This window comes from Microchirus variegatus (genome assembly GCF_963457635.1).
Source record: "Microchirus variegatus genome assembly, chromosome: 10".
NCBI classification, from domain to species: Eukaryota; Metazoa; Chordata; class Actinopteri; order Pleuronectiformes; family Soleidae; genus Microchirus; species Microchirus variegatus.
The window spans coordinates 6,128,249-6,143,784 of NC_139811.1; the positions used below are offsets into that span (position 1 = coordinate 6,128,249).

The following is a 15,536-nucleotide window of genomic DNA, read 5'->3' on the forward strand; positions in this document are numbered from 1 at the left end:
AGGATCAGAGCTGCACAGAGCTTTTCTTTTATAGGATACGCCATCGTCAACTAATGCTCGATTCAGACTCTCACTGTCAGAACTATTGTGATGTTAACACAGCATTGTCATAGTTTTACACTGTTGTTGCCAAAGCTGCGAAATTAACTTACACTACCATTCAAAATGTTGGGTCACCTATACAATTTTTTTGGTGTTTTCCATTAAAAGTCACACTTGTATTCATCATAAGAGTTGCAAAATGACGAGAAAATATAGTCAAGACACTGACAAGATTAGCAATAATTTTATTATTATTTTATTCAAAATAATTTGTGCTGTTAAAATGAGTCTCTAAAGTAACGGTAAACTTTAAAAACAGAGGCACACATACGCAGTACACAGGTTATACGCTGGTTATTTGTATCGCTGCTCTTTTCGTTTAATAAACAGACCGCTCCAGTTGTACTGTAGGCGCACTAATGGCGCTTAAGGAGCTAATGCAGCTAACAGAGCTAACTGGTAAATGGTGCCTGGACTCCGGTGTCGCGGCACGTAAACATGACGTCACATGCGTCTTTTTACGGTCAGTCGTCATGGGAACGCGTCATGCGCTAACGTGCGTTAACCTAGTACCTAGCACTAAAAATAATAATTTTGCCCTTTCGTCAAAGAACCAGCAAAACTGTTTTCAGCTGTGCTAACATCATTGCACAAGGGTTGTCAAGGGTTTTCTCATCATCCAATAGTCTTCTAACGCCATTAGCAAACACAATATAGCATTAGAACACTGGAAATGGGCCTCTATACACCTATGTACAGCTAGAATAGTCGTTTACCACATTAACAATGTATAGAGTGTATTTCTGATTCATTTAATGTTATATTCAATCAAAAAAAAGTGCTTTTCCATCAAAAATAAGGACATTTCTAAGTGACCCCACTTTTGAACGGTAGTTTAACTGCAGATTTCTGAGACCTTGTCAGGAACAGTCGTCCGCATGGAGACCAAAACTGTAATGAATCAGTGCGTCTCTGCAGCAACTCAGCTCTTTGTTGCCTTTATCTAAAAAGTGTGGTAAATGTGAGCGTCAGAAGAAGAGCACAAAGAAGAAGACGTGACCACATGAGCAGAGATAATGTGAGAGGTTTATGAGCCGATGAAGAGGAACAATCATAGAGAGACAAGGCTTACACACAGAGACAAGTCGACACATCACTACACAGGGACGCACAGATGGACAGTCAGAGCAACTACAGACAGACACCAATAGACAGTTTTAAAAACATCTGAGACTGTCTGTGGTGGTGCAGCAATGGGATGGATGGACGTGTGTTCTTTAGGTCTCTCGGCCAAAATACTCTACATTAACAGCTGTTTTTTTCTTGATCTAAGACAGATGGAGGACGGAGGTGAAAGCATTGGGCAGGTTTTTTTTTTTCCCCCAAGAGTTTTTTTTGTTATTAGCTGGTTCAACTTGCCTGTTAGGTCATGAAACACAGATATGACATCATCATGTGCACGTTAGTTAGTTATTGAGGATGTGAGTATTCTCACCTCGGCTCAGATCTAGTGCACAGTGATGTAAACACGACTAACTGGCAGTTAGATATTCAGCCCGTACCATAAGAGCATGTGGGTTAAATATGTAAGACGTGAAAAAGCCTGTTTCCCAATAACTTGTCTTATTTACTAAATAATTGACTATTCCAAAAACCTGAAACTAGGCCTGCAATTTACAAATATGTATATTATTGATTAATTAATAGATAAATAAATATCAATCTAGTTCAGTAATTTAATAATTTAAATTGATTAATATATAAATAATAACCAAAATCACTGATTAGTGGTTGTAGCTCTAGCTGAATCACATGAAGGATCACGTGTGGGTAATTTTGGTGTCAGTGTTCCCATTACATAACAGTAACTCATTCATTAATCAGGTCAAACTCCTAAGATATTTGTGTTTTCATTCAGGTCCCGTTAAATATTCAGCTGGATGTGAAATAAAAATATAATGAATATGATAAAAAATCCAATAAGACTGGGTGATGCACAAACATGTTCTTTCAAATCACAAGAGAATGAGATTATGTGATTGATGATTTTTATTATAACGTGCGAGTCGACTAACTTAGCTCAGCTCTAAAGATTCAAATCTGTGATCTGACGAGTCGTGCGATGGCAGTTTTGTGCCTGTTGGCCACAGTGCAGCTCCAGTATAACAGACAGTAACATGAAGAACGTATTCATTCATTGTTTTTTTATTATGATTATTCCCCAAAAGTGTGGTTTTTCTTCTGTAATTTACTCCCATGATTGAACTTTAAACTCAACCACACACTCTCTCTCTCACACACACACACACACAGATATGCCAACACACCTGTGCGCTTGCTGATGACCTCCACCATGGTGGACGGGAAGTAGCCCACTCTGTCGTTTCCTGTGCGGTTGTCGTGGATACAGCCTTTCCAGCGTCCGTCGGGGTGCTGCTCCAAAACCTGTGAGGACGATAACTGTTTACAAACTCTTCCGGTGATAAGAACGCTGAGTTTATTTTGGGATGTATACAACTTTTTTTTTCGCTTGCGATGGCCATCCTTAATAGTGTGTGAATACATGTTTTTGTCAGAAAATGAGGGAAACCACTCATTATTGTGCATTTATTGTATTTTATATCATGAATCACAGAGCAAGGCTGCAAATGATATACACTGGGTTAATGTCAATGACAGTGGGACACAGCCTGTAGCTCCTCCTAGGGACTAAAAAGAGGCTCTGCAGGAACTAATGGAAACCATGAGACTTGTACCTGTAATTCATCTGCATATTATTTGACAAACGATTTGGTCTGTAAAATATAAAAGTAGTCAAAAGTCACAGTTTTCCACAGCCTAAGCTGACTCTCAAAGACCCAAACATGATTAATTGTTCTATTTAGACACAAAGATATTTATTGTAGAAGCATATGATGAATTAGCAAATGAATTAAACATATTTATACATCTCTAGAATTCTGTAGGTTTTGTTTTTTATACTGAGAATTGCCATTGTGTGTGTGTGTGTGTGTGTGTGTGTGTGTGTGTGTGTGTGTGTGTGTGTGTGTGTGTGTGTGTGTGTGTGTGTGTGTGTGTGTGTTTTACCGTAATAACGTCCCCTGCTTTGATGTTGAGGCTGGTCAGGTCGTAGTTGTTGCAGTAATCTTTCAGAGCCCGAACTTGAAGAGCTGCCGACGCATCTGAGAGGCAGAGACGGTGAATTATACCGTACTTTATAGTAAACACATTGTTTTATAGTTCACAATGTCTAATCATTCAAATGCAGTAACTGTACCATCAATTTTTTCTAAATATTACTTCACTAGATAACATCATTAGCGTCACTATGGAGTCATTAAAAAAAATGCATTCATTTAACGGAGTCATTTACATGAACTCTATGGTAAATATTGATGTTCCCTCAGCAGTACATGCTAGCTTAAGAATATCAAACCGTTTGCTTCCACTCAGGCTAAAGCTCATAAAAATACACATTATTTTTTGCTACATATGTACACAGATATTAATTTTGAGCTTCAGAATTGTGGTTAAGTGTTGTTGTTGTTGTTGTTTTTTCAATCTCTTTCCGGTAGTTTCTGTTCATTTGCACTCAGCTAAACTAGCATGCTATCTGTAGAAGATGACACAGCAAATTATTTTAGCATAGATTTCTAGCTAACTCTCAGCCAACAAACAAAAAATACAAACCTCAACACATTTTCCAAAACGTTGGACACATTTCTTTGAACCTACCTCTTTTAGTTATTAGTATTTCTACGCAAACTCACTTTTTCCCCCTTTCTGTAATAGGTAATCGTTTTGCGGCAGACATTTTTGACAGGTCACAGTAGGAAAAGCAAAGGTGTAAATAATGGAATGAATGACGATGACTGAGTTTTCTCAGTTTCAGAGTGCACGCTGGCTCACTGTCACACTGTTCAGACTTACGCTCATTGTACAAAGCCATTGTTAATGTGATCAGTTAAACCTGTGGTTTCCTTCCGCAGACATTTTGACATGTTCGAGTTACGTGGGAGCCAATGGGAGAGTTTGAGCTGCTATAAAAATGAGGTTTGAGCTCCCACGGGGGTCATAATTATGTACAACGATGTAATTATAATCACAAATAATATAGTTTAAACAATATAATTTCCATAAACGAGATACCCCGGGCGGACAAAAAAACCCATTTTACAACAGAACACAAAACGTCTCCCGTGAATGACGACGACACTGACTTGCACTTCTCCATCGAGCCACCGTGGTGCGCTCTATAATAATATATCGTACATATCGTTAGCCTAATAGCATAGTTGCCTAAGTTGTATTTGAATGTTTTCGGAAAAAAACAAAAACATTTTTTTTTAGCAAGCACATTGGTAAAGTTAGGCAGATATCACAATTACCAAAAAAAATGACTCCCGCAATTATGCTAATAGGCTAACGATATCTATATCATCTGCTTAAAGATAAGAAGGTGGCTTTTTGCATTTTACTAGGCTATTGTGTTATATGGTGTGTGACGTCATACATATCTGTCATATCTCGTATCTTTTCATATCACTCTCTAATCTGTTATATGGTCTATGGGAGTACGCTGTCATAACGTCTCATTTCATATTTAAATTAAATAACTGTTGTTAGAGACCCCCACAAAGTTTAGATTATTATTCTCTACCAACATCCACCCCATCCATCCCATCCATCCATCCATCCATCCATCCATCCATCCATCCATCCATCCTACCCCTCAGTAGTTGTTTGATCTCTCTGCTGGCTTGGGTTGCAGTGAACTGATAGACGATATCCAGCGCAGTCTGGCTGTACGTGTTCCTCACTGTGGCATTGATTCCACTCTGTAGAGAAGAAAAGAATGATGTTTTTTTTAAAATATGCTGACTTGAATTTTGAACCGAATTCATATATTTGTTGGAAGAATAGAATAGTTAATAGTTAAGTTGGTCATGTGTGTATTATTGTAGTATTTTCAAATGAATGTACCTTCACTTATTATTACACAGTATCCAATGACTTACAAACCATAAAATAAGTAGGGATGTGAGTCTTTGGGTGGCTCATGATTCGATTTGATTCCGATTCTTAGGGTCACGATTCAATTCAAAATCGATTTTCGATTCATACGATTCTCGATCCAAAAATGTATACAATGCATAGTGAGTTAAGGCAAATTATGGCATCAAAACAATACAGTTTGTAGAAGATAATGTGATAATGTGATCACACAAAGGCAAACTTAAGACAAAAGTTACTATTTATTGATTCAAAACAAATAAAAACTTACTTACTGTTCAAAAAAATACTTTTTCTCCAAGAAGTTACAAAATAAACTGTACACAAATAACACAAACTGGTGTTTTGTGTGGTTTTTCAAAATAGACTCTTAACATTATGTTTTTTTTTCCCCACAAAGTTCGATTTTTGAAGTTTATGAATCGATTCAGAATCCTGGATGATTAGAATCGCGATTCCAATGTGAATTCATTTTTTCCCCCCACCCCTTAAAAATAAGAGTCCCTTCGTAATAATGAGGCCATGTCACTGCATAAGAAAACAACCCATGCTTTGCTCTTTCCCCCCTGTGGCTCTTCTGCTACAAATAATCCGACTTCTCCCATATTTCAGCCAGAGCCTTAAGAACAACATCACATTTAAATCTGGTGAATGAACAAAGATGAATTTCAGCCGGAGGATTAGCTTCAAGGCACAGAGACGTAACCTTTCACAGCCTGGGATCTAAATGACAAAGTTGGTTTCTCACACACACACACACACACACACTGGTTTCCATATGACCCATGGCATTTCAGTGTCAACAGCACTAATGTGTAATTTGCCTGGTTTTGTTGTTGTTTTGTGTTTTTCCTCGTCCTGTATTTCAGTTAATCTCTATTTTTGTGCCTCAGTTTTATCACATGCACATAAAGGGATTTTCCAGTGAAGCCTTAGACATAAAGAACACATAGAATGTTTTCATCATGATGAGACTATGTTAGTATCAGTGTTGTATAAAGTACCTTAAATGGATACTTAAAGTAAAAGTAAAAAGTATCTTATCAGAAAATGACTTTGGCAGAAGTTGAAGTCACATTTTTATAATATTACTGTAGTAAAAAGTCTTAAAGTATATGACATTGATTGTACATAAGTATCAAAAGTAATTTTCTGATATAAATTGTAATTAAGTTTTAGAAATAAAATAATTTTTCAAAAAGTCTAGTCTATGTGTCCTTTATTATTTTAAATTACAATTTAAATATTTCTCCTTTTATATGTGAAAGTGCTACATGGTGTATATGCTGTTGTCATGGTGATATGTTTCCAGTAATACAGAAAGTGGACAACTACAGATACAAATACACAATTTTGTGTGTATTAAGCTCGGAAAAAAAACCATTAGATGAGAATTGCCCTTTTAAGTGAACTCATTGACTGGACCGGAGTACTGATGACAGTATGTTGTTTTTTTCCAGTGCAGTACCACTTACTTCCAGCAGGAGTCTCACTGCCTCAGTCTTGCCACAGAGAGCGGCTTCATGCAGGGCAGTGCCAGCTTTGGTCTGTCTGTTGATGTCGATTCCTGCCTGGATCAAGAGTCTGGCAGCAGGAGAGAGAGAAGAGAGAGTCAGTTAGTGACATGTAAATGAAAGGTTCTATAATAATAAGAAGAGACAAGGAGAGGAGAAGACTTGGGGCCCCGAGCCGATAGGGGGCCCCCCGACACTCGGAGCCTGAGGGCTGTTTTTACTGAAATGTGCAGTGATCAGCTGCCTCCCCGTCCCCCTTAAAAAACAATGGGCGATTTGCAATGACATCTCAGTAGGAAACCTCCCTAAAGGGGCCCCACCTCACTTTAACCTGTGTGAAGTTATCGTTCTGCAAGTTGGAAAGTGAAGAGGATTATTTACAGTGTAATGCATATCTTTTTTACTCAGTTTATATATGATTTTTTCAGTTATTTACAGTATTTTATTGTTCTATATATTTATATTGTTTTATAATGTGGGTTCTTTACAGTGTAATGTATTTTTTTTACTAAGTTTATATAGTTTTTTAAAAGCTATTTACAGTATTTTATTGTTCTTTACGTTTATATTTTCACATAAGTTTTAATTACAAGGTTTTTCCATGTTACTTCATTCATTTCGAAAAAAAAATAAAATATTTTGAACTCATACATTTTTGGTTGGTGTCAGATTATTTATTACATAATGGTGATGAACACTGGTTGGAAGGAAGGGCCCCCTGGGAATTTTGCATATGGGCCCCTACAGACTCTAGAATCGCCTCTGCTGAAGGATCAGACTTTGAGTCAAACTTGAACAAAACAAACAATAACATCAGCAACAACTCAGTGTTACAAGTTAGAGATGATTTTTTTTACTATTTTTATTATTTCACGATCATTCTTTACAACTCTAATCAGGATCATCAGGCTCAAAGTGCAAGTGTTTCTATCTTCTGCATCGTCATTACGTCCCTGAGCCCAAAGCCTCTTTATTCATCTTATAAACTGTAAAAAAAAAAAAAAAACACAGCTTCATTTAAAAAAAAGAGGTGTTGTAATTTCCTGTGCACTGAGGAGTTTTTGCAAAGACTGCTCACACACACAGTAATAAATGCTGCATTTATGGGGACTTTTTCCTCATCTGTGGATTAACACACACACAATTTGATGGGAACTCATTGCAGACCTCGGAAATGAAATTGCTTCCAGGCATTCGTCTACGAAAGGATTTAACAACCTTTAAAAAAAACCAAAAAAAACTAGAGTGCTGCAGCGAACACAGCGAGCTCCTTCACAGTGAAATGTAATCAGGTTCAAAGAGTCAGTACAGTACTGACGCTGGAACAGCAGAGTACAGAGGACGTGACATACGTGTGACACTTTCCCAGTGTTCACTGCTTTATTATCACGACATGATACACACTAGAGCTGCACAATACGATTGCTGCAACTTATCATTTTTGCATAGAAATGTGAGGAGCAAGATTTTGGGGCTGCTGAATTATTATATTATAGCCCTGATGGGACCATGGTGGAAAAGTGTCATTAGTGAAACAGTAATAAAATGTACTTTTTGAAATAACACATCAAGCATTCACACATATAACAGTTATAGACATGGCAAAACATCATGACTCAGCAAAAATGATAGTGCTGCAAGTTAAGTATTTATGTGTTTTTGAGAATTTTTTGGGCCCTTATTGGCCTTTTTTTTGTCATACCTCGTCCGAACTTTGCCTAAAACGTAATACTATGCTATATCATCCAACTTTGACAACTTTTGAGGAAAAAAAGAATTTGGTCCAAAATTTGAAAAAAACATCATACTATACTATGTCGTCCAAAATTTGACAATTTTTTCGAAAATCATTTTTTGGTCTTAAAAAGCGTGATACGTCGTCCAAACTTTGCCTATAACGTAATACTATGCTATATCGTCCAACTTTGACAACTTTTGAGGAAAAAAAGAATTTGGTCCAAAATTTTAAAAAAACATCATACTATACTATGTCGTCCAAAATTTGACAATTTTTTCGAAAATCATTTTTTGGTCTTAAAAAGCGTGATACGTCGTACAAACTTTGCCTAAAACGTAATACTATGCTATGTTGTCCAACTTTGACAACTTTTGAGGAAAAAAACACTTTGGTCCAAAATTTGAAAAAACATCATACTATACTATGTCGTCCAAGATGTGACAATTTTTTGGAAAATCATTTTTTGGCCCTAAAAAGCGTCATACGTCGTCCAAACCTTGCCTATAATGTAATACTATGCTATATCATCCAACTTTGACAACTTTTGAGGAAAAAAAAATTTGGTCTAAAATTTGAAAAAAACATCATACTATACTATGTCGTCCAAGATGTGACAATTTTTTTGAAAATCATTTTTTGGTCTTAAAAAGCGTCACACGACGTCCAAACTTTGCCTATAACGTAATACTATGCTATATCATCCAACTTTGATAACTTTTGAGGAAAAAAAAATTTGGTCCAAAATTTGAAAAAAACATCATACTATACTATGTCGTCCAAGATGTGACAATTTTTTTGAAAAATCATTTTTTGGTCTTAAAAAGCGTCATACGTCGTCCAAACTTTGCCTAAAACGTAATACTATGCAATATCGTGCAACTTTGACAACTTTTGAGGAAAAAAAAAGTTTTGGTCCAAAATTTGAAAAAAACATCATACTATACTATGTCGTCCAAGATGTAACAATTTTTTGGAAAATCATTTTTTGGCCCTAAAAAGCGTCATACGTCGTCCAAACCTTGCCTATAATGTAATACTATGCTATATCATCCAACTTTGACAACTTTTGAGGAAAAAAAAATTTGGTCTAAAATTTGAAAAAAACATCATACTATACTATGTCGTCCAAGATGTGACAATTTTTTTGAAAATCATTTTTTGGTCTTAAAAAGCGTCACACGACGTCCAAACTTTGCCTATAACGTAATACTATGCTATATCATCCAACTTTGACAACTTTTGAGGAAAAAAAAATTTGGTCCAAAATTTGAAAAAAACATCATACTATACTATGTCGTCCAAGATGTGACAATTTTTTTGAAAAATCATTTTTTGGTCTTAAAAAGCGTCACGCGTCGTCCAAACTTTGCCTAAAACGTAATACTATGCAATATCGTGCAACTTTGACAACTTTTGAGGAAAAAAAAAGTTTTGCTCCAAAATTTGAAAAAAACATCATACTATACTATGTCGTCCAAGATGTGACAATTTTTTGGAAAATCATTTTTTGGCCCTAAAAAGCGTCATACGTCGTCCAAACCTTGCCTATAATGTAATACTATGCTATATCATCCAACTTTGACAACTTTTGAGGAAAAAAAAATTTGGTCCAAAATTTGAAAAAAACATCATACTATACTATGTCGTCCAAGATGTGACAATTTTTTTGAAAATCATTTTTTGGTCTTAAAAAGCGTCATACGTCGTCCAAACTTTGCCTAAAACGTAATACTATGCTATATCGTCCAACTTTGATAACTTTTGAGGAAAAAAAAATTTGGTCCAAAATTTGAAAAAAACATCATACTATACTATGTCGTCCAAGATGTGACAATTTTTTTGAAAAATATTTTTTGGTCTTAAAAAGCGTCATACATCGTCCAAACTTTTCCTAATACGTAATACTATGCTATATCGTCCAACTTTGACAACTTTTGAGGAAAAAAAAAGTTTTGGTCCAAAATTTGAAAAAAACATCATACTATACTATGTCGTCCAAAATTTGACAATTTTTTTGAAAATCATATTTTGGTCTTAAAAAGCGTCATACGTCGTCCAAACCTTGCCTATAACGTAATACTATGCTATATCGTCCAACTTTGACAACTTTTGAGGAAAAAAAAAGTTGGTCCAAAATTTGATAAAAACATCATACTATACTATGTCGTCCAAGATGTGACAATTTTTTGGGGGCCTTTTTGCCCTTAATGGATAGGACAGCAGAGTGACAGGAAACAGAAGGCAGAGAGTTAGGGAATGACGAATGCACGAAAGACCGCCTGCTGCAGGATTTGAACCAGGGTTGCCTAAAGTGAGGACTATAGCCTTAGGACGTGGGGAAGGTCAGGTGCTCTACCAGCTGAGCTATACGCTGGCACCTATGTCACATGACTTTGACAAACTATGACCAAAAAAAAATGTGGTCCAAAATTTGAAAAAAACATCATACTATACTATGTCGTCCAAAATTTGACAATTTTTTTGAAAATCATTTTTTGGTCTTAAAAAGCGTCATACGTCGTCCAAACTTTGCCTAAAACGTAATACTATGCAATATCGTGCAACTTTGACAACTTTTGAGGAAAAAAAAATTTTGCTCCAAAATTTGAAAAAACCATCATACTATACTATGTCGTCCAAGATGTGACAATTTTTTGGAAAATCATTTTTTGGCCCTAAAAAGCGTCATACGTCGTCCAAACCTTGCCTATAACGTAATACTATGCTATATCATCCAACTTTGAAAACTTTTGAGGAAAAAAAAATTTGGTCCAAAATTTGAAAAAAACATCATACTATACTATGTCGTCCAAGATGTGACTATTTTTTTGAAAATAATTTTTTGGTCTTAAAAAGCGTCATACGTCGTCCAAACTTTTCCTAATACGTAATACTATGCTATATCGTCCAACTTTGACAACTTTTGAGGAAAAAAAAATTTGGTCCAAAATTTGAAAAAAACATCATACTATATACTATGTCGTCCAAGATGTGACAATTTTTTTGAAAATCATTTTTTGGTCTTAAAAAGCGTCACACGTCGTCCAAACTTTGCCTATAACGTAATACTATGCTATATCATCCAACTTTGATAACTTTTGAGGAAAAAAAATTTGGTCCAAAATTTGAAAAAAACATCATACTATACTATGTCGTCCAAGATGTGACAATTTTTTTGAAAAATATTTTTTGGTCTTAAAAAGCGTCATACATCGTCCAAACTTTTCCTAATACGTAATACTATGCTATATCGTCCAACTTTGACAACTTTTGAGGAAAAAAAAAGTTTTGGTCCAAAATTTGAAAAAAACATCATACTATACTATGTCGTCCAAAATTTGAAAATTTTTTTGAAAATCATTTTTTGGTCTTAAAAAGCGTCATACGTCGTCCAAACCTTGCCTATAACGTAATACTATGCTATATCGTCCAACTTTGACAACTTTTGAGGAAAAAAAAAGTTGGTCCAAAATTTGATAAAAACATCATACTATACTATGTCGTCCAAGATGTGACAATTTTTTGGGGGCCTTTTTGCCCTTAATGGATAGGACAGCAGAGTGACAAGACACGGGGGGCAGAGAGTTAGGGAATGACAAATGCACGAAAGACCGCCTGCTGCAGGATTTGAACCAGGGTTGCCTAAAGTGAGGACTATAGCCTTAGGATATGGGGAAGGCCAGGTGCTCTACCAGCTGAGCCATACACTGGCACCTATGTCAAATGACTTTGACAAACTATGAAGAGAAAAAAAATGCGGTCCAAAATTTGAAAAAAATATCATACTATACTATGTCGTCCAAGATGTGACAATTTTTTTGAAAATAATTTTTTGGTCTTAAAAAGCGTCACACATTGTCCGAACTTTGCCTACAACATAATACTATGCTATGTCGTCCAACTTTGACAACTTTTGAGGAAAAAAAATATTTGGTCCAAAATTTGAAAAAAACATCATACTATACTATCTTGTCCAAGATGTGACAATTTTTTTGAAAAACATTTTTTGGTCTTAAAAAGCGTCATACGTCGTCCAAACTTTGCCTATAAGGTAATACTATGCTATATGGTCCAACTGACAACTTTTGAGGAAAAAAAAATTTGGTCCAAAATTTGAAAAAAATATCATACTATACTATGTCGTCCAAAATTTGACAATTTTTTGAAAATCATTTTTTGGTCTTAAAAAGCGTCATACGTCGTCCAAACTTTGCCTATAACGTAATACTATGCTATATCGTCCAACTTTGACAACTTTTGAGTAAAAAAAAACATTTGGTCCAAAATTTGAAAAAAACATCATACTATACTATGTCGTCCAAGATGTGACAATTTAAAAAAAAAACATTTTTTGGTCTTAAAAAGCGTCATACGTCGTCCAAACTTTGCCCATAACGTAATACTATGCTATATCGTCCAACTTTGACAACTTTTGAGTAAAAAAAAGAATGTGGTCGAAAATTTGAAAAAAACATCATACTATACTATGTCGTCCAAAATTTGACAATTTTTTTGAAAATCATTTTTTGGTCTTAAAAAGCGTCATACGTCGTCCAAACTTTGCCTAAAACGTAATACTATGCTATATCGTCCAACTTTGATAACTTTTGAGGAAAAAAAAATTTGGTCCAAAATTTGATAAAAACATCATACTATACTATGTCGTCCAAGATGTGAAAATTTTTTTGAAAATAATTTTTTGGTCTTAAAAAGCGTCACACATTGTCCGAACTTTGCCTAAAACGTAATACTATGCTATATCGTCCAACTTTGATAACTTTTGAGGAAAAAAAATTTTGCTCCAAAATTTGAAAAAACCATCATACTATACTATGTCGTCCAAGATGTGACAATTTTTTGGAAAATCATTTTTTGGCCCTAAAAAGCGTCATACGTCGTCCAAACCTTGCCTATAACGTAATACTATGCTATATCATCCAACTTTGAAAACTTTTGAGGAAAAAAAAATTTGGTCCAAAATTTGAAAAAAACATCATACTATACTATGTCGTCCAAGATGTGACTATTTTTTTGAAAATAATTTTTTGGTCTTAAAAAGCGTCATACGTCGTCCAAACTTTTCCTAATACGTAATACTATGCTATATCGTCCAACTTTGACAACTTTTGAGGAAAAAAAAATTTGGTCCAAAATTTGAAAAAAACATCATACTATATACTATGTCGTCCAAGATGTGACAATTTTTTTGAAAATCATTTTTTGGTCTTAAAAAGCGTCACACGTCGTCCAAACTTTGCCTATAACGTAATACTATGCTATATCATCCAACTTTGATAACTTTTGAGGAAAAAAAATTTGGTCCAAAATTTGAAAAAAACATCATACTATACTATGTCGTCCAAGATGTGACAATTTTTTTGAAAAATATTTTTTGGTCTTAAAAAGCGTCATACATCGTCCAAACTTTTCCTAATACGTAATACTATGCTATATCGTCCAACTTTGACAACTTTTGAGGAAAAAAAAAGTTTTGGTCCAAAATTTGAAAAAAACATCATACTATACTATGTCGTCCAAAATTTGACAATTTTTTTGAAAATCATTTTTTGGTCTTAAAAAGCGTCATACGTCGTCCAAACCTTGCCTATAACGTAATACTATGCTATATCGTCCAACTTTGACAACTTTTGAGGAAAAAAAAAGTTGGTCCAAAATTTGATAAAAACATCATACTATACTATGTCGTCCAAGATGTGACAATTTTTTGGGGGCCTTTTTGCCCTTAATGGATAGGACAGCAGAGTGACAAGACACGGGGGGCAGAGAGTTAGGGAATGACAAATGCACGAAAGACCGCCTGCTGCAGGATTTGAACCAGGGTTGCCTAAAGTGAGGACTATAGCCTTAGGATATGGGGAAGGCCAGGTGCTCTACCAGCTGAGCCATACACTGGCACCTATGTCAAATGACTTTGACAAACTATGAAGAGAAAAAAAATGCGGTCCAAAATTTGAAAAAAATATCATACTATACTATGTCGTCCAAGATGTGACAATTTTTTTGAAAATAATTTTTTGGTCTTAAAAAGCGTCACACATTGTCCGAACTTTGCCTACAACATAATACTATGCTATGTCGTCCAACTTTGACAACTTTTGAGGAAAAAAAATATTTGGTCCAAAATTTGAAAAAAACATCATACTATACTATCTTGTCCAAGATGTGACAATTTTTTTGAAAAACATTTTTTGGTCTTAAAAAGCGTCATACGTCGTCCAAACTTTGCCTATAAGGTAATACTATGCTATATGGTCCAACTGACAACTTTTGAGGAAAAAAAAATTTGGTCCAAAATTTGAAAAAAATATCATACTATACTATGTCGTCCAAAATTTGACAATTTTTTGAAAATCATTTTTTGGTCTTAAAAAGCGTCATACGTCGTCCAAACTTTGCCTATAACGTAATACTATGCTATATCGTCCAACTTTGACAACTTTTGAGTAAAAAAAAACATTTGGTCCAAAATTTGAAAAAAACATCATACTATACTATGTCGTCCAAGATGTGACAATTTAAAAAAAAAACATTTTTTGGTCTTAAAAAGCGTCATACGTCGTCCAAACTTTGCCCATAACGTAATACTATGCTATATCGTCCAACTTTGACAACTTTTGAGTAAAAAAAAGAATGTGGTCGAAAATTTGAAAAAAACATCATACTATACTATGTCGTCCAAAATTTGACAATTTTTTTGAAAATCATTTTTTGGTCTTAAAAAGCGTCATACGTCGTCCAAACTTTGCCTAAAACGTAATACTATGCTATATCGTCCAACTTTGATAACTTTTGAGGAAAAAAAAATTTGGTCCAAAATTTGATAAAAACATCATACTATACTATGTCGTCCAAGATGTGAAAATTTTTTTGAAAATAATTTTTTGGTCTTAAAAAGCGTCACACATTGTCCGAACTTTGCCTAAAACGTAATACTATGCTATATCGTCCAACTTTGACAACTTTTGAGGAAAAAAAAAGTTTTGGTCCAAAATTTGAAAAAAACATCATACTATACTATGTCGTCCAAAATTTGACAATTTTTTTGAAAATCATTTTTTGGTCTTAAAAAGCGTCATACGTCGTCCAAACCTTGCCTATAACGTAATACTATGCTATATCGTCCAACTTTGACAACTTTTGAGGAAAAAAAAAGTTGGTCCAAAATTTGATAAAAACATCATACTATACTATGTCGTCCAAGATGTGAC

General features: G+C 34.8%; 1 protein-coding gene across 1 annotated transcript in view; it reads right to left on the reverse strand.

Moving 5' to 3' along the window:
- The window catches only part of caskin1 (CASK interacting protein 1), a gene marked incomplete at both ends in the record, with an annotated part of 137,574 nt that overhangs the window by 24,159 nt on the left and 97,879 nt on the right, over window positions 1-15,536 (reverse strand). Inside the window, 4 exons of the mRNA XM_083897004.1 lie at window positions 2,370-2,487; window positions 3,130-3,224; window positions 4,772-4,880; window positions 6,531-6,639. Coding sequence (XP_083753130.1) covers window positions 2,370-2,487; window positions 3,130-3,224; window positions 4,772-4,880; window positions 6,531-6,639 — 431 coding nt within the window. The remainder of the gene's footprint in view (window positions 1-2,369; window positions 2,488-3,129; window positions 3,225-4,771; window positions 4,881-6,530; window positions 6,640-15,536) is intronic.